A 20,095-nucleotide genomic window follows, 5' to 3' on the forward strand; every position below is an offset into this window, starting at 1 on the left:
ACCCCCGCGCGTGCTCCCCCCCCACCTCCGCCCCCGGGCCGGCACGCGCGGCCCCGCTTCCTGCTTCCGGTGCCGGGGCTATAAGAGCCGCTTCCGCCGGGCGCGCGACCCGCGGGGGCCAGGCCGTGGGGCGGCGGTTCCGTGCCGGGAGCTCGCACAGCGCTGCCATGAACGCCCACGGGGAAGGACGGGCCCTGGCCGGTACTGGGGGGGACCGCCCGTGAAAAGGCGGGGGGTGGCGGCGGCGGCGGGGATTGCCGCAATAACGGACTGTGGGGCTGTGAAATTACCGGAGGGAGGAGGCACACCGTTACCTACGTAATGGGTCGCGGATGGGGGCGGTTATCGCGGCACCGGGTGCTGAGGGAGGGGATTACCGGAAGGGGGTGCTGCAGGGCCGGCGGTGACGGTGCCCGTTGTCCCCTAGGGCTCAGCATGGAGAAGGCCGTCGCCTTCACCCGCCGGCTGCGGGCCGAGCCGCAGTTCCTGCTGGCCCAGAACGTGGCGACGTGCAACGACCCGCTGGAGGTGTGCCTGCAGCGGCAGGTGGTGCAGGATACGGTGCAGGTCTTCCAGCACGCCGTGCCCGCCGAGGGCAAGCCGGTCACCAACCAGAAGAACTCCGGTAAGGGGTTTCTTGGCTGCCAGCGTCGGTGGTGGGGGTCGGTATGGAGGGCTGCGCTTCCACGGTGGCTCTGGCATTTGGGGAGGGCATGATGTAATGCTGCCTGCGCTCTTGCGAGTCGGGGCTGCCTCTGAAGTCCTCCTGCCGGGCTCTGCGGTAAAACCGAGTGCCTGCAGCATCCTCTTCACTTAACGAGCTTGTGGACGTGCAGCACTTGCCAGCTCTCCCTGCTGCGTGCTGTGAGATAAAATCGGTTGAGACACCTGCATGTGCAGGAGAAGATTTCTGAACTTGGTAACAGCTTTTTGGTGCTCTACACTCCCAGCCAGCACAGCAGGCCAAAGGCTTGAGGCAGAATTGTGCCATCAGTCTCGTGTTTAAATTAAAAAAGCCGAATGTTACACAGCTCTCAAGTACAGACATTCCAGTTTCATTCTTGGCCCTTTGATCTCTCAGGGAGATGTTGGATCTTCTCCTGTCTCAATGCAATGCGTCTTCCTTTCATGAAGAAGTACAACATTGAAGAGTTCGAATTCAGCCAGTCCTATCTCTTCTTCTGGGATAAGGTATGGTGGGACAGGTTGTTCTAGGGCAGGTTATGCAATCGCTTATTAGCACTGGGACAGAATTTCTTTTGGGCAGGATCTTCTCAACAATCCAGATGGAAAACATCCATGAGAAGAAAGTTAAAGTTCTTTAAGTGCATATTTGTAATCAGAGTCAAGAAAAGTGGAACTTTCAGGTGGTAAAGGCTGTGAAGGTGCACATGTTTTGGAGCTGTACAAGCTGCCTTTCAGGTGTTGTGCATACCTCAAGCATTCCTTGTAGGAGGCCCAGAGGAACGTGGCTGTTACTTTCTCTTGTGCCTTCAGTCCTGCTTGTGGCTGATCAAGAAGCTGCTGCCTGTTGTTTTCCACTAAGGGAAATAGAGCAAATCTAGTGCTAGTTTGGGCCAGGGTTCATTGCATAACTTCTGTAGCACATTTCCTGTTCCCCTACCCTTAAGCACTGTGCTAACTTGCTCCTAAATATTTGGTCTATGACAGAAATAATGTTTATAGGATAAGCCCTGGAATGCTAGAGGGGAAATGAGGACTTCAGTGGAAGAGCAGAAGGCCTTTTCATCTAGTTAGGACTTCTGGAGAACTGAAGGCTCAGGAATGAATGAGTGCACAATGTCACCCTTAAAATCTCTGTCTGTTGCCTGTCCATTCCAGGTTGAACGTTGTTACTACTTTTTAAATGCCTTTGTGGAAACAGCTCAGAAAAAGGAGCCTGTGGAAGGAAGGCTGGTACAGTTCCTGCTCTCCAACCCCACGAATGATGGGGGACAGTGGGACATGTTGGTTAACATTATTGGTAAGAAAATGGGTTGCTAGCAGCCTCCTGAAGTTGCCTGCTGGGTTAAGAGATGAGAAATGAAATAAAAGAGGAACTCAATTTGGGACCTGGGAGCTTGCTGAGGAGAATGCCATCACCACTACCTTTTTTAATCAAAGACCTTTTCCATACCAAATTATAGATCTTTGCTGAAATCTTGTCTGGGGTCTATGCCTCTGCAGATTGCTGCTGCTGAGAGAAGCTCAACAAAAACAATTAGATATCTCAGACTTTCTATTCAGTAAGAAGGTTTACCTCAACCAGCATCTCCACGGGGTGTATTTATGTCCCTGTATACATTTTTTTAGGGCACATGGTAAGGAAACAAGTGTAGCTAGACCAGGGTGTGTCTACGAGGCAGAAGCAGAAGTACTTAGACATGCAGCCTGAAGAAAGATAGCATAAAGAGCAACAAGAGGGAAGGGACGTGGAATGTGGCAATGCTGGTCTTGCAGTCATCCAGCTTAAGTGGGATCTGCCTTGCACTGATTAAGAATGAGCTTCTCCACATCTGAATTACACTAGAATTTGCTTCTCTTTGTGTTGTGAAACAATGTGACACCTTTGTGGGTCAACAAGCCAACAATAGAAGTTTAGAATCACAGAAGGGATTTGTTTTACTGAAGCCTGGAGGTTAGATTTTTTTACCCATCTAATTGTTGTAAATATTTAATCAGAGATTACATTGGATTGTTAGATCCAAAGCCTTGCAGGGTGTGATCTTTGGTACCAAAATGTAGGAAGGAATTGGGCTGCTGCTAGTATGAGTAAATGTCGAGGAGGAAAGGAAATTGGGAAGTTAACTCTCTTCACCTTAGATCAAATAGAGGGAATAATTCAGGTGAGTCCTATTTCAGGAGCTAAATTTTCAAATAATTTCTTTTTAAGGGTGGAAAGGGCTTCCTAAAAAGCACTAATTAGTTTAGAACTTTTATGTGTTGAATTAGATGCTGCTGAGCAGTTCAGGGTTTCCACCTGTCAGGACTGCCTGTGGGATGCTGATCAGAGGTCAAGATCCAGTCACAAATTCAAATGTAAACTTTAAACACCTGTTAGCTTTAAATAAGAGACTTTCCCTTATAACCTCTGCACAAAGCCCAGCTGTATTTTACTTGTAGGGTATAAGCAAAAGGAGTAGTATCTGCTGTGTGGAAATGCCAACTGCTAACCCAGAGTTTTACTCTTCTAGAGAAGTATGGTGTTGTCCCCAAGAAATACTTCCCGGAGTCTCATACCACAGAGGCTACCAGAAGGATGAATGAGATCTTGAATCATAAGGTAAAATTGATTGAGATGTTATAGTTAAGGGGAGAGGATGGAAATGAGCCTGCTCCAAGTGTTCAGAGCCACCTTAACCTCTTTATTGACTAAAGTATTAAGCACATCTCAGCAACTTTGATCACTTGTATTCATAAAGCAGCCTAAAGTCTCAGCAAAGCCTGATGTTAATCTTGACCCAGAGACCAGGAAGATGTGTTTATGGAAGATGGGCATTGCCAGGCTTCAGTAGCTTGATAGTGCCTCAGATGGTTTCAGTAATTGTTCTTAAGCCTCAAATTCCAAAAGTGAATTCTTGATGTGTGGCTGAAGTGTTGCTGCAAAACAGGCACTTGGCACCTAGCTGGATGCCATTCTGCTATTTCATCTACCATTATGCCAAGCTTTCTAGAGATTACTGCCAAATTTGATGGAAAAGATTAAAAACCCAAACAGTTTCAAACCTTTAGTCTTAAAAATCACCTTTCAGTACAGAAAGGGAGGTGTCTGAAGGGAGGTGTAAGCTTGCTCCCTGAGTAGCATCTGGTGAGATGCTACTGTAGGTAGCCAGATAAAAAGGCAATTAAAGCATTTTTTCACTGATGATGTTTTTTTTCCACTTGGTGTGCTACATATTCAAGGAAAATTGCCTGCTGAAATCCACATAAAAAATGCAAAACAGGAGCTGAAATGGATTTAGGCATAACAAATGGTGTTAATGTTATTCTGGTCTTGAACACCACAAACCAGCTGGTCTTGAGGGAGCCCCACTCACTGCTCCAGGCCTTATAGATGGTGACAGTAATGGGAAGCATGTGCTGCTCTTACTGCAGTTCTGCATGCAGTGGGGAAATGCTCCAGCCTTTTTTATCAACCAGGAGATCAATTATACATTAGAATTGTAAAATAAATTTTACAGTATGAAGACAGGCTGTTCTGACTCACAGGGATGTGAGTGATGTGTTTGGATGTTGCAGCATCAGTTATGGAACCGGGAGAAATGAAGCCCCCAGAAAAGCTTCAGCTTGGTGGTTGGAAAATAGTAATCAAGTTCCAACTGCTAGTTATATTTCTGGGTTTTTTTAGTGACTTTAAATTTTTTAATCATTCAAATATCTTGATCAATTCATATTAAAGATAGGAAGAACCTTTTTTAAAGTGATTTTAAACTTTTAAATCATTCAAGTATCTTGATTAATTCGTATTAAAAACAGTAAGAGCAAAGCCTTCTGAAAGGGGTTTTCTTTTCATGTCAAAAGCATGTTATGAAGGGTAAAATAGATGCTTGAGCAACCAGATAGGGAGTCTTGAAACCTTTCATACACTTAAAATGAAAGTTGCAGTAAGCCTTCTTTCTCTTTAAACAGATGAGGGAATACTGCTTGCGGCTAAGAAACATGGTGGAAAGTGGAACAATGAAAGGAGAAATCTGTGCTGCAATGGACACAATGATAGAAGAGGTAAACATACTTGTGTGACATGAATCTTCCTAGAACATGAGGCTAGAATAGATAAGATTTCTTGCTAGTCTTTCTATGGCTGTTGGATCAGTCAAAACAAGTGCCTTTTGTTTACATAGGGATGTCTTCTGTGCTTGGAAATATTCAAGTGAGTTTTTTGAAGTGTGGCTTGTTGGTTTATCTCCTCCTGAGTTGTTCTAATACCTGCTGACACACATCTTGAATGCATAGATTCTAGAGCAGTGACATGTTACAGACATCTGCTCCTTCCTGTAGGAGTAGCGTTTTGTATCTTGAAAGATCAAAGTAGTGGTCTATCAGCCTTTTCTACGTGGTAGGAAAGAAGCAAGTTAAAAATTGCTTTCCTGATGGCTCCGAGTGTAAAACCTTGCAGCACGAAGTGTTGTTGCAGCAATTCCCCACAAGAGGGCAGAAACGAACAACACCAGAAGGGCGCTCTGCACAATGAATGCGGTGTGAGCTGAGCCCTGTTGGAGTCTGATCCTGAGGGCAGCAGAGGAAGGAGAGACTCAGAGCAGCATCTCGTTCTGGCTGTAGTATGCAGAGGGTGTATGGTGGTTGGCCCTCCAGCTGCTCACACCGAACAGGCCTGTGCGTTTTTATCATTCAGTGGTCCTCATGATTAAGTAGCCAAAAGGACTTGTAAAAGTTCAGGCTGTTTTAGTTGAAATGCAAAAAGTGTAGCTGAAATACAAAAGTATATAAATCCTTGTGGCTGTGGTGCTGAGGGACATGGTGGAGTGATGACCTCAGGGCTGGATTAATGGTTGGACTTGATCTTAAAGGTCTTTTCCAACCTAAATGATTCATTTGTCTCTCAAACATACCAACCAAAGTGACCCAGTGGTTTTAGTAGCTGTTGCTGGGTGACTTCAGAAGAAATGTTTTTGGTTCTGTGGTAGTTTCTCTGCAATCCAACAAAAATCAGTATCAGGCAGAACTACCCTGTAAAGCTTCAGGCAGTTGCACCTACTTGCAGGTATTGGTTAGTATCTTTCACTGATTATTGGAAATTCAGGTTTTGAGCTTCATGCTTAAAATCTGTAGCTTCTTTTTATCTAATTTTTAGGTTACTATGGTTATGTTAGTGGAGTAAAAGCTCTTATGTTTGCCTTAAGACCAGCAACTGAGCCTACCCCAGTATGTTGGTAATCAGCACTTTGTTCAAAAGTTAATTAATACAATTTACATCCATTGTGTCTGTGTCCGAAAGCCCTTGGAGGATTTTACAGCAGACATCAAAAGCTTCCTGGAGATGGTCGTTTGTAGGGCAGTGGCATGCAGTTCACTGCAGATTGTCTCTTCATTTGTTTAGAGCCTCTTGCCCTCTGATAAAAGACCCTGGGACTGACATTAAAGGTCATTTAAGTGATAGCAGTTTGTTCTGTGAAAGATTGGTGCTTAATTTACTGGAGTGAAGTGTTTCCTCTTGCAATGGTAATGATGGTTTGCAGCTTAAGTGGATTTCCTTACAATAAACATCACTGTTGCATTGTGCAATTGCACCTGTCCTGTGTGCATGAAACCCACCAGCTTTAAAGGGTTGAGACCACTCATTCCACATGGTTATATGCAGCCTTGCCTCTCTTTCAGTGCATGTGCAGTTTGATTTGCGTAACAGATCTTGGTTCTGTCATGCTAGGAGGCAGCACTGTAGCCAAAATGGGGCAGTTGTGCTGGAACACAAGATTAAATATTCACTCCAGAACTGTATAAACATTCTTCTTATCAAACCAGTGCACAGCAGGTCAGAAGTTGGAATCAGTGCAGTGCATGTGATGGAATTTTTCTGTCTTCACTGTACTCCTTTGTAGACTCTTCCTTATCAGCAATGCCCTTCTTTCCCCCTCCTTGTTCCATTTGGGTTTTAGCACAAGCCACTATTTCTTTACCTTATCTTGGTTCTAGTTGTTGCTGTATAAGTCACTTCTTAATTTCACTACATCTGCTTATTTATTGATAGAGGAAGCTTGTGAGATCCTAAGAGATGGCCTGTGATGGGTGTGGTGGCAAAACAATTCAGGGAGGCCATTCCCAAGTTCTATCACCTCTGTTAACTTGAGACTTCTGTCTCCATTTTTTTTCCTCTGTCTGAAGCCCACTTGCTTGTTGCTCTTCTTTTGGGCATATTTTTCCTTGCTTATTTATTGTTCATGGCTTCATCTCTCACCACTTGGGGATATCTGGGGTAATGTGGGTGTATCCACAGCAAATGTTACCTTTTGTGCAGTTGGTGCAAAATTAAATATTTATAGTAGCTTGGGGATTTACATTTGCTCTTTAACATATTTATTGAGAAATAAATGTGTGAATTCCTCCAGTAAGAGCTCCAGCCCACACCCTTACAACTCCATAATTAATTTCTTGTTTTCTGAAATTGCTTGGAGCAAGAACACCTTGATTTGTATTTTGTGCACATCAAAAAGTGTTACCTGGCATGAACGTTGCACTCCTTTTGCTGTCAGCACAAAGTGAGTTCTTAAGGAGCCTTAGGATCCACACAACTCATCTCAGCTGGCTCCAGGAGGAGTAAGGCAGCTTTGAGGAAGGTATTCTGTCTTTCTGTGAAAAGTCAGAGGGAAGTGTGAAGACTGACAGCTGAGAAAAGCTTGCACAAACCACAGGTCTTGAGTCCTGCTGAAGAAGGTGCAGCTGAGATTTGACTTCCCCCTTCCAGATGAGTTTTGACTCCCCCTTCTCTTATTTTATGTTGGTTCCTTGCAAGGAAAAGACTTCTCATACTCAAAACATGGACAGAGCTTCAGCTTCAGTGTCAGTTGAAGTAAAACAGATTCAAAATGCTTTAACTGTGATTGAATTCTCAGAGTACCTGTGGCAGATCCTGTTAAATATCCCTTAAGACAATCTGTTTAGACTGCCTATGAGTTAGCACATCCTATCATAAGCCCTGGGAGAAGGTACAGTAGTGATTCGTAAGTGCAGTTTCACATTCTGACAGGGAGTTTGATGACTTGAAATCTGCTCAGCTTTTTTGTGCTGAAAATCACTAGAAAGCTGCCAGATGTAGAGGATGTCACAGTCAGCCCAAAATTTGGCACAGTATTCCAGGTGTGGTCTCACCAGGGCAGAACCAACCTAGACCTGCTGGACACACTTCTTTTGATCCCAGCTGGAATCTAAATGTTCAGCCTAAGTTTCTGGTTTGCCTGAGAATGTAGAGTGTGAGAATTGAGAGAGAGATTCTGTTGATCTTCCTTTGGCCTTTCAGATTGGATTTGAACTGCTGAAACACATTTCTAGAGCTGAATGCAAGTAATTCCTGTGTGTGCTTTTATTGATGTTCTTCAAAGACGACCCTGAAGATCCCATTTCTCCATGGTTTTCATGTGGAGAAATCCACTCACCAGTGGTGTTACAGTGGTAGGAGAGGCAGGTCTGCATGTTTCAGCAAGTTCACTGCTATTTGCTTCTTGGGGCAGGTATTCAGAGTAGTGAGCACTTGCCTGGGCAACCCTCCGGAGACCTTCTGCTGGGAGTTCCGGGATAAGGAGAAGAACTACCACAAGTATGGCCCCATGACACCAGTCCAGTTCTACAATGAGCACGTGAAGCCTTACTTCAACATGGAAGACAAGGTGGGGTGCTGAAAGACAGCTGCTTCCTAAACCTTATTTGCTGCTAAGTCACCTGTTTCGCACTGTTGCAAGTGCAGCTGCACTGTGTGGGATGGGTACTGCTCCCAAAGGTCACAGCCCTGTGTTTGTTCTCCCCATTTTTCTGTCTGTGCTCTACTCTTCAGTTGCTCTGCTTTCATATTGCACTTTCATGAAGATTCTGCAATGTTAAAATGTGTAATGATCCATCAGGCACAAAATGCCCTAAGAGCTGTCAGAGAGCAGGAGTAAACACACAGAGCTGCTGTGAGGTGAACTTTATAAACCAAAACCCAAGCAAAACCTTAAACTTGATATTTCAGCCAAGTGATTTGTTTGGGACAGACAGCTGGGACCAAAGCAGTTCTCTGAAATCCATACAGAAGTTGCATCTTAATTTATGACGTCTTGGGTTTCTGTCAGATCTGTCTAGTGAATGATCCTCGACCTCAGAACCCATACAACAGGCTGTACACAGTGGAGTACCTGGGCAACATGGCAGGAGGGAGGAAAACACTCTACAACAACCAGCCTGTGGATGTCTTGAAGAGATTAGCTGCAGCATCCATTAAGGATGGCGAGGTTGGTTTGTTTGCCTTCATGGATGGTGTGATGCAGTTCTTGCTGTGGAAAACTCACTCAGATATGGCCTAGACATGACTCTCCCTTCTGTTTGCAGGCTGTGTGGTTTGGCTGTGATGTTGCAAAGCACTTCTATGGCAAGCTGGGAATCAATGACCTGAATATGTAAGTAGCAAATGAAAATAGAAAACCACGTGGGATACTTGGCTAGGACATAAACAGTCCTTTAACTGGATAAGAAACTGATTTGTACATACTTTGCATTATAAACCCCAAAAGTAATTCAAACAGCACCAGAAATCTGCTTCCACTTACTAGCTAAAAACTTGAATCCTTTAAAGATGCACTTAGTGGTGGCTAAATGTTGTTGCTCCTTAGCCATTCTGTGACTCTATCATTAGAATTGTCCAGTATCTGCTGAGAGCAACTCCTAAACTGATTAATTTTTAATCATAGAATGGGTTGGAAGAGACCTCCAAAGGTCATCTGGTTCAACTGTGCTCCACTTTTGCATCTTTTTTAACACTAAAAAGAGTTGAACCTGTAGCCTGTGCAGTGGCTCCTTGGACACTGCAGTCTGACTCCTTGATGTACTCTTAAGAATTCTCCATCCATCCTTTCTGATATTGCTGCTGTGTCTTTGATAGATTTAATCATGAGCTGGTGTTTGGTGTCTCTGTCAAGAACATGAACAAAGCGGAACGGTTAATCTTTGGAGACTCACTGATGACCCATGCCATGGTCCTGACAGCTGTCACTGAGAAGGTAGAGTCTCTTCTGAAGTTGTCATGCTTGCACAGTTGTGTTTGACTAATCTAGCAGCTTCTTTGTGCTCTGGGCTCATGCACAGTGTGCAAGCTGCTCTGGTAGAGTTCAGCATGTGTCACAACACCCTGGTGTATGAAGTTCTGTAGGTTGTCTGTTCTGCCTCTAAGACTTCAGAACTATAAATATTTAACAAGGAAGGAAGGGGTTTAGACTAATCAAGGACTTCTTTCCTTCTGCCCACAAACTTTTATTGGAGAAAGGGAGGAGAAAATCAGCTTCTACTTTTTAAGATATCAGAAAATCTACACTCATTGATGCTTAAATGCAGATTCTGATGTATCTTGCTGAGCAAGAAATCTTTTGTCAGCATTTCCTGCCTAGTCCAATTCCATGGGTTAGTCCAGTCTGGTTTACAGCATGAATCTCCTGTTCCAATTCCATGGGTTAGTCCAGTCTGGTTTACAGCATGAATCTCCTGTTCCAATTCCATGGGTTAGTCCAGTCTGGTTTACAGTATGAAGCTCCTGTTAAAATGCCACTAGGAGGCACTTTGCAACAGCCTTAACCTCCTGCAGCTCACTGGCATGTGACCCCTCTGACCTACTCATAATTAGGGAAAGGAAATGGTGTCCAAAATAGCTCTGTGGTAGACAGTAGGCTGAGGTGGATCCACAACTGAATCTGCTCCTGGCAGTATAACAAAGCACATAGGAAGTTAAAAAGAACCATGTGAAAATTTACAACTCTGGGTTATCTGCAATGTTGATGTTTTCCATTTATTTCCAAGAGGAGTCATTATTAAGTTTCTTTGAAGTGATCTCTTCCTGTCCAACATGACCTTGGCTTGCAAAATAACAGCTTGTACATAACTGAGAAAGTTTGTTTGAGCTCTGGAGTTTGAAGGCTTGAGCTGGGACTGCTTAGTCATAAGAAATTTTTTGATTTACCTTTTTTACAACTCAGATTTTTTTCTGCTGTGTTCTGCATTCTGAGCTCTGTTATGTATCAGGTTGCACAAAACACATCCTTGGAGTTCTTTGTTGCTTTTTCAGTTAGGTACTAAAATGCTTTTCTAGTGTTTAGAACTTGTCTATCCAGGACCAAAGTCTATCTTTGTGCTGATTGTGTTCAGTCACTGGTTGCACTTAACTGGCAGCTCCAGGCTGTGGTCTGTATTCTGAAACTCACTTTTGCATGCCTGAGTGTATAGCTACACAAAGTGGTAACTGTGACCAGATTTTAAGAGAAGGATGTGTAAGGGGTTAGTATCTAATGGATGGTGTCTCTAAAATCAAAAGACAGCTGGAAAGAAATTATCCTACAACAAGTTCAGCATTTAGAAGCTTTTCTGTGTTCCAGATGGACTAAGTTGTTTCTCCTTTGTAGGAGCAGGTTGTCATACATTAAACCTTAACTCAACGTAAAGGAGCTTTGATATCCTGAGCTGTAAAATGTAACACTTTGGATTGATCTGCTTTGTAAAATAGCTTTGAAGAGTCAAAAAATCCTGTTACAAATTTACAGCTTAAAAAATGCTGTGGATTAAATGCACCTTTTGCTTTAAAACTTAGTGTATATAAATGCACTTATTATAGTTTCTGACAGCATCAAGAGTCTACTTCTTAGTCATAATTTAGAGATTGTCCTATTTTTAAGGGAGAATAGGAGCAATGCAGCAGTATCTCACTGGATACTAAAATGGGACTTGTGGGATGTTCTCCAGGTTGTGTTTCTGGGTTTTGTTTTGGCTTTGTATTAAGAAAAATATAATTTTAATAGTTTAAAAAATAGCTATTTGGTTTCTCAAGGGACTTGCTGTTTCTTCATGAAAGGCTGTTTGAGAGAATCAACAGTTCCTGTCATGGCACAGCCTATGAAGCTGTTCAGTGCTTTAATGTACTTGGTAGATTTAAGCAGACTCCAGACACAGTCACAGAGCAGGCCAGAACACCTACTTGCTTCTGAGCATGAAGTCACTGGTAGGAAGACTGCTTGAATTCTGCCAGTCAGTGAAGTTCAAACTCAGACTTAGTTTTATTTTCACCAGAAAACTTAAATTTGCATTCATTAGAGGCTGCTTTTCTAGACCACATTTCCTCATGCTTCATGCAAGCAGGTAGACAGGTATTTGAGAATTTAACTTCTCCAACCATTAGTAAGAAGCAGGTGTCTGAAATTCACTGGTGCCTGTAGGCTTTTAGGAGTAGAGCTCTGCTGGTGCTGGAGTTAGCCTTGAAAGCATTGAGTGCTATAAACTGGTCCTTCACTACTGAATAGCCATCAACTTGTTTTGTCACAGGATGGGCAAGAAGATGCATTTGAAAAGTGGAGAGTGGAAAACTCCTGGGGTGAAGACCGTGGTAATAAAGGTAAAGTGATTTACAGTCATGGGAACACAGCTGGAGTTAGTGTGAGGAGGTAGAAGGGGATGTGCTGTGTCCTTTGCCAGCACATGCATGAAACAAGCCTGCAAACAACACGTGGGGCACTGACTTATGGCACTGTGTTCCTGGAAAGGCAAACATCCTTCACTTCAATGTGATTTACATCCAAGTAAATTGAATGTAAGCATTGAGTGGAGAAGCAGGAAATGCCACTGGATAAAGCTGCTGCAGTGGTTCCAAGTGCAACTGCAGAGGCACAACTGAAATATCTGTCAGTACTGTTCTGAAAATATGGCAGCACTTCTGAGATGCCAAGAACTCCAGTGGGCACATAAACTGATCTTTTAATAGAGGGAGGAATGCTTTGCAGTATGAAATCAGAGCTGCACTGGACAGAAATGCTTTCTCTTAGTATGAAAGGAGAAGTAAAGACTTCATTGCTGAAGTGTTTTGGCAACAGAGCTGAGTGTGACTCTGTACATTACAGCTGCCTCGTCTGTGGGGCCTCTAGCTGGTAGTACTTAAATCTTCCTGAGTCGTGTGAAACAAAGGTGGTTTATTTCCCTTGAAAACACTGCCTGTCAACCACTGCGAGCTTTCACTTGACTCACGTTGTAAATGAGATGAGGACATGGCTGGTTGCAGTTTGTGCTGTGAACAGCTGCAGTGTAAGCTGTTGTAGCTCCAACACTTCTCTCTAAATTAAAAAAAAAATCTAGTTGTCTTTTTGAAGCTATGCTGAAAACATGACTTGTGACATCCTTGCAGTGTCCCTCTCTGGCTTGAGAAGCACCAGCAACAACAAAAGACATAGTTACTGTGCAGTTCTGCTCATGCCAGGCTTTCTGCATGAACTTGCTTTCCTGTTGAGGCTTCTCAGCCTGCACTATTGTTCCTATCAAAAGGACTGTAAGCACTGTAGGGCTGTAGCAGGGTGGATATGCCAGCCTGCTGTGGCATGTGGACAGAGGGTGAGTCACTGCTGAGTTGTGCTTTAGGAAGTTTGCTTCTAGTTGCTTCCCTGCTTAGCCTAGGAATGGCCAGAGCTGCTTCTCTGCCAGGGCTGAGGGGGCAGCTCTACCTCTGCTGGCCCTGGCTGAATGGGGCTAACGGTGTTGAAACCATTTTCCCTTTGCTCTGCCAAGGCATGCCACCAGTCAGCTTTTCCTAAAGGGAACTGAGGGGGAATTCCATGATTTTTGTCTGAGGCAAGCCAGATGTGGGCTCAGCCATGGCATCAGCTTGCTCATGAGCATGCCAAGCCAGGTTGTAGTGTGTCCCAGGGCACACCCCAGCAGTCACTGCTGACCATGTTCTCATGCTGCTCTTTAATCCCAAATGTTATGTTTGTGACAGACATTTCCCAGGATGGCTGGGTTTTCTTTTGGGAACAGACTATTTCTGGAAGTAGTTTTAGGATGTGCTCTTACTCATAAGGTTTTGACATCTCATCCATGGTCATCTAACCAAACCATGGAGTATCCTTGGAACTGTGTCTCAGTTTCTGTTCTGGCCCCTCGATCCCTCAGTTATCTGTTCTGAATTAGCTACATACACTCTCAGCAAAGTATTCCAATAAAACTCTTCAGTCTTGACAGAACAATGAAGCTGTTGGTGATCAGCCTTCAAGGCTCATTAATGTGACAGTAGTAAAATGTACTTTGGAATGTTGGATCGAGTGACAAAGCCAAGTCAGTACTAAAATGCAACATCAAAACTTGTCTCCAACCACAAACTAATAATTATTTTAAGTACCCTTATGAATAATAGAGACTATAAAATATAAAAATGCCTGGCTAGCTGTGCTTTCATTGTCAGAACACTTTGTTTTGAGACACTCCAGATAGCTGGTTTCTCATGTTGTGTGCTACTAGTGGTAGAGGAATGCTTCCAGGAAGGAAGTGCCTTACTCCGCTTGCTTTGTAACACTCAGCGTGGACTTGGGTTACTACTCCAAACATTCTCAAGTTAATAGGTGTCTGCCAGCAGCTTTCACTGTCCTAGCCATACCTACTCCCTGGCCAAGGTTCAGAGCTGTTATTAAATACAAGTGGAGGAAGGCTGAGAGATTGGCTGTCCCTCCCAAGCCACAGTGTACAGCACTGAAAGCTGACACTGCTTGTAGCAGTTGCACCTGCTGAGCTGTAACTGAACAGTGACAGTTCTGTGCTGGTGTTACTGGACTTGGAGCATCAGTGAATGCTCTTGACAGAGCTGCAGGAGCTGTCACTGGTGTGTGGAGAGCTGAGCGTGGAACCAAAACTACAGCAGCTAGAAATGAAAAGTGTAGTGCCTCAAGCTTTAAGGTAGAAATGACACTAAATTAACCTAGGTTTGTAAGTTTAACTTGCTGCTTGGTTGGCAGCTTAGTCTCTTTAGACATCATCTCTCTTCCAATTCTGGAGTCACTTTTCACCAGTGAGCTCCAGAACCATTGCAGAGGAGCTGGTTGTTCTTCTGAAATAGAGTAGGACCTCAGAGTGACTCTTACAACCCTTGCCCATACTGTGTAGGTATGTGCTGTGTGCACTCCATCCCTGTGAACTCTTCTGGATGAGTCGCTGTCATTTATCTGGTTTGTAATGCTGGAAACCAGGGGCTCTGGAAAGTCTTGCTCACACTGTTTTGATTAGGGAGTTGCTTGGAGAAGTGTCTTGGCAGAAAATCCCATCAGGAGGAAGCCTGACTCTATTCTCAGATCTCAGGGAGGTGAATCCCTGAATGTCTTAGTTATGACCAAGCCATCCTCTGTTGAGCTGAAAGCAGCGGGACATAGCCTTCAGAGCTGACTCTCAAAGAGAAAAGCTTCATCCCTTTCCTTCTGCTCTGTCTTTTTATTCTTCAGTGTCCAGTACTAGCTAGTGTAGGAGGCTGAGGATTTGCAGTCTCTTGGCTCTCTTGTTGGCAGTGTTCATCTTTATCTTATCTTCCCTGTTAAGGAATGGGAAAGCTGTGCTTGGATAAATCCAGCATAGAGGACCAAAATCCACATCACTAAGGAAGCAGCCAAGAGTGATGTTAAACTTAGCATATCCCAGATGAGGCCCAGTTGGGTGTGGGGGGATGCAAATAAGCTCCAGCTCCATTATTTCTTGGACAGCATGGTGAATGGTACAGCCTGCACAGAACATGAGACTGTCCTTTGAGCAGCTGAAAAAAAGACAAACAAATGGCTTGGTGGTGGGAAACAGAAGTGGGGTTTTATATGGGGTCACTCCTGCTTGCCAGACAACTGTTTCCCCTGACTTGCTTGGTGCAGGACTAGAAAGAATCTGACTCCTGGTTTGGATGGGGTGAAGCTAGTTACACCCTGTGGAGTGGGCAGAACTTAAATCCTGTGGCAGCTCTTCTTTCAGGAAAGCCTGGGGAAGACCCTAGCCCTGCCTCTCCTAAACATTTAGTAATTTCAGATCTGTTCTGAAAGTTTCTTGGAATCCCATCTGGTTTGCCTCAGCTGCTGACAAACATCGCTTGTTTTTTTGAGGTAAAGTCACTTCCAAGTCAAATATTTCCTTTCTGTGTTTTGCTGGCACTTTGTCAGCCACAGAGGCAAGCTCATTTGCTCTGCTTCCTCCTTTGTTCTGCAGACAGTTTGTTGTTACCTGACTTTGAACCCAGCATATCCCATCAGACAGCTTTCTTAGAGCAAGCTAGAGGGCAACACAAAGTCACAGTATCACATCCATCTGAGAGGGGTCCATCTGCTTGTTTTGGCATGAAAAGAACTTCCTTGAGATACATTTCCAGCTAGAAGTTATCTTCCTTTTGACTTTTAATCTCTTGTGCTGGCTGTTGCATACATGCTTTTGTGCAGGAAGGCATTTTAAGGGTTGAACTGTGGACATTTAGTGCCTGTTGTGTATAAATCATCTCATAAATACATTGTGGCAGAAGGGCTCTGATAATTTGTCCTCCCCATGGAGGAGTTACAGCATAAGTGCAGTGTGGCTTGTACGAGACCCTTTGGGCCTTTTCAAGTGCCCAAATCCTAAATTATTGCATAATTTCAGGCCACTCATCCTCCACTGACCTCTCTGGCCAGCAGCTTTGTCAGCTCTGAAGTGCTGCATATTCAGCTGTAGATTAGAGAAGTGTGGACCAGCCTCATCTGTACACCTTGAGGTGCTGTGTTGTGTTACAAGATGATGCTGTTCTAGGTGGCTTTCCATATTCTGGCCTTAGCATACAAATTGAGTAGAAGCAAGAGATTAATGACCTGAGGTAACAGCCTGTTGCCCAGAAAACACATCAAGTTTTCTTTCTTTTCCACTTCTGCCTCTTACCTGAGTGCACTGCAGAGCTCAGGGTTGCCTCAGGCAGGCTCTCAGGTGTATCTATTACTGAGTATAAAGTATGTGTCTCCTTTTAATGAAGGAATTGATAATGGCTTTCATTGTGACACCAGGCAGAGGCCTTCTCAAAGAGCCACCTTGCTTATTTGCATGGTCTGAAGTTCTGCTTGACATTTCCTTCTTGTTCAGACACTGTGATCCTAATCAGCACTGTCAAGCTTTGAGATACAGGATGTCAGGAGCAGGGTTCATTATCCTCTCAGGGTGCAATTACTTGTTGGCTCTTGGGAGTGAGAGGTTTTTGTGAGTCCCAAGAACTCATATCCTGAAGAGAAAATAATCAAGGCAGCTCCCTTTGGCAGTGCTTCCAAAATGGTCTCTAGCTTGGATTACAATTGATAGGGGTTTTAATTTATGGGAATTATCTGATCTCTTGCTTTAGAAACAAGATGGTGTAGATAGATGCATTTATTGTCCATATTCTTTGGCCATTTTCTTGTTTCATTTGATTGTGCTATGATACTGTATAAGGACATGAGGAACTTTATTACATAAAGCCTTCTCATCTGTCTTCTAAATGCTTGCTTTCTCCCAGCCACTCTCACTGTCAGTTCACCTTGAATAGCTTCTTCCCATTGGTAGCTCTCTGCTGAAATCTATGATGCTGTAAATGCCTTCACCCCCTTCCCCAGTTCAAAGGCTGATCACTGAAATTCTCAGGGAGGAAAATGATGGTTTTATTCAGCCCAAGTGTGATGTAGGTAGCTTTACATTTGATGGCCTCCTTACTGCAACAACCAGAGCAGCAAAAGTTTCTTCAGCCAGTGATGGTTTGGATATTCACTTGGGAGATTTTCTTTTTTTTTTAGCAAAATCCTGCAGATTTCTAAAGCCAGAGACTCAAGACTTTTTTACTTACTGCCTTAAATGCCTTTATTTTGAGACATTCATTCACTTGAGTACTCTCAGTGCCTGTTTTAACAGAGGAAATATAGCAAGTATTTTGGGTCTTGTTTTTTTCCTAGCAGGCTTCTTGCTTGGTCTTTCAGTGCAGGTGAAGGGTGTCCATTTAGGCCAGATGCTAACTTCTTTGTGATTTTTCTGTGTGGAATATGGCTGTGCTGGTGCATCACTGATAGGTGAAACTTGTATCTGACTGCTTCAATGTATTGGTAATGACTCTGTTGTAACCAGCTGTTTCCATCTCCAGGTTACCTGATCATGACTGATGACTGGTTCTCTGAGTACGTGTATGAAGTGGTGGTGGACAAGAAGCATGTACCAGATGACATCTTGGCAGTGATGCAGCAGGAACCAATTGTTTTGCCAGCTTGGGACCCTATGGGGGCTTTAGCCAAGTGAACTCCAGAATATTTGCCTCTTAATGGTCAACCAGAAGTAGATGCAATAGAGAATTCCAGTGGTTGGAAGCCATAGCCAAATGATAATGTGACCGAGCACTCAGCATGGTCCAAATTCTTGAAATCTAAGTTAAGGATCTTTGGGAAATAGCTCTTTACTCACCTAGCTGAATAAATCCAACTGCAAAACTGAAAAGGGAACAGGGTGTGTGGGGGCAAACCTCATCATGAGAAAGTCTTACAAGTGCTGTCCATGGCAGTTTGATTTTTACCTTCCACTTTTAATTAAAATCAGCTTAGTGACTTCGTTGGAATTATTTTGACCTGTCTTTTTCCCTCAGAAAGAGGTGGCCATAAAAAAGGTCCTTTAGAAGTAACAGCTAAGTGATTTTTTTTTAGAGCAAATACATGAAGATACTCAGCATTTAACCATCCATGGTCAGATTTGTACCATAAAAGAACCTGCTCAGATATTTCCTCTTTACATTTTTAGTTTTGCTGAAGTAGGAAATGTAAGAATTGAAACTGCTAAAAACCTGACCTTAAGACAAATTTTCTTTTCCATCAGAATTACAGGGTGGGGGAAAATCCAAAGCCATTTCCTTGAGGGTTTCCAGTTTGACTTGGGTTTATTCTTCCATTAAGCTAGGACTGGAGAACCCATTTCTAGGCCCAGTGCTGTGTCTGTGTGCACAAGAGTGCTATTTTTCCTTTTTATTAGCAAGAACAACCATAAATATCCTCAAAGGTGGAGTTAGTGTCATGCTCAACAGGAAAAAAAAAAAACCAACATTTTACTTGCTGCATTTTATTTGGGTGTTAAAAAAAAAACAAACCAAGATGGTGCTATGAAGCTTTTGAATAAACACTTTCTAAAGTGACTGGTACAGAGCTGATTTTTTTTTGGGGGGGCAGGGTTCTGGGTTTGGTGTTTTCAGCTTTTGGATTTTTGGTTAGTTTGGGTTTTGTTTTAAATGAGCCTCATGTAATTAAAATGGGAGGATGATTTGGGACCTATGAATTGAGGTAAGCCAGAATCTGGGCATAGCAGGAAAATATCTGCCTTGATGTTCTCAGTAGTCAAAGATGCTTCTCTCTCTGAACAAAGACTGTAGGCTAGCTTGATGTGGAGAGGCATCACTTTCTTTTCACTCATAAATGAGTGCTTTAAGGAAGGGAATTTTGTTCCCACTGCTCATGGTAAATTAGTTTAGAAGTCCTGGTCTCTGAGATCAGAGGAAGCTTTCTGGTGAAGAACTGGAGTGGGCTGCCTGAGGATGTGCAGTGCCTCTGTTGTTAGAGGTCTTCAAGAAGAGCTTACAGAAGATAAGGTCAAATAGCATTGTTAGAGGTGATCTTTCCTTTTGGCAAAGGGATGGCCCAGGTGGTCTGTTGAGGTCCCATTTGGCTTTATGGGTCTATGATGTACTGTCCTTATCTCATGCTGTTACTTGCATCAAGGCAAGTAAACAGTCTTGTACTTGGTGCTGAACCCTGGTGGCTCTGAAACAAAGCCAAACCTCCTGGGAAGCTGAATTATGCACAATATTTGGATTATGACTAATGTGTTGTTTGGGGGCTTTTTTCTTCCCAAAGGTCAGTATTTCAGTCTTCCAAAATCTTTATGACATTACACCAGATCTCCTGTTTATTCAATGCTATCTATGAGATGAGAATAGCAGCCAAAGAGAGTTTACTTCTCTTCTCTAGAGTTTAACATTTCTGTTGCCCATGGCAGCACTGATGAGGATTGAGTTTGACAAATAAAAACTGGTCTTGCAGCCAGTTTTTCTTAATTTGAGTATTTAAAGCATTGTCCAGCATGTGCTTATCTCTGCAGCTCTTGCCCAGATATTTCCCTGTACAGCCTTATACAATAGTATGGGTTTGTTATTTTTTTTCCTTTCCTTCAAATGAGCACAGAAAATTCACATGGCCAATCTGGCAGGAACAGGTTTGTACTTTATGCCCAGCAGTTTATAAAGTTCTTTGTAAGGAGAAGGGGAGAGGAGGAGAAACACATGTCAAAGGCAGAGCTGGGCTACTACTACTCTGAGGGCTCTCAGGGCGGTAGTTGGACAAAGTGTTCTAAGGTTCATGCTAGTAAGACTTTTGAATAAAGACTGGCATGGTATGGGGTAGGATATTCTGTTGTGTGTGAGAATAACCCATGCAAACCAGTGCTGTGCCCTTCATAAGGATCAACACTTGCATGTTCTTGCCCAGTAGCTATCTATGCTACCCATAAACCCTGGCAGGTGGGCTTGGTTTTAAACAGCAACTTGGAATGTGAATACAATCAGGACACACAAAATGATTTGCCATTAGCAGTTCCTGTTCATGCAATGGGA

General features: G+C 43.5%; 1 protein-coding gene across 1 annotated transcript; it reads left to right on the plus strand.

Annotated features, from left to right (window-relative positions):
- Nucleotides 1-65: 65 nt before the first annotated feature.
- BLMH (bleomycin hydrolase) lies at nucleotides 66-18,625 on the plus strand. The gene is made up of 12 exons (XM_064166101.1): nucleotides 66-201; nucleotides 428-625; nucleotides 1,082-1,191; nucleotides 1,843-1,984; nucleotides 3,195-3,283; nucleotides 4,630-4,722; nucleotides 8,184-8,339; nucleotides 8,781-8,939; nucleotides 9,037-9,104; nucleotides 9,587-9,704; nucleotides 12,007-12,076; nucleotides 17,594-18,625. The coding sequence occupies exons 1-12, from the start codon at nucleotides 168-170 to the stop codon at nucleotides 17,743-17,745; spliced, it is 1,389 nt and encodes a 462-aa protein (XP_064022171.1). The 5' UTR covers nucleotides 66-167; the 3' UTR covers nucleotides 17,746-18,625.
- The last annotated feature ends 1,470 nt before the right edge of the window (nucleotides 18,626-20,095 follow it).

This window comes from Pogoniulus pusillus, chromosome 27 (assembly GCF_015220805.1).
Source record: "Pogoniulus pusillus isolate bPogPus1 chromosome 27, bPogPus1.pri, whole genome shotgun sequence".
Classification (NCBI taxonomy): domain Eukaryota; kingdom Metazoa; phylum Chordata; class Aves; order Piciformes; family Lybiidae; genus Pogoniulus; species Pogoniulus pusillus.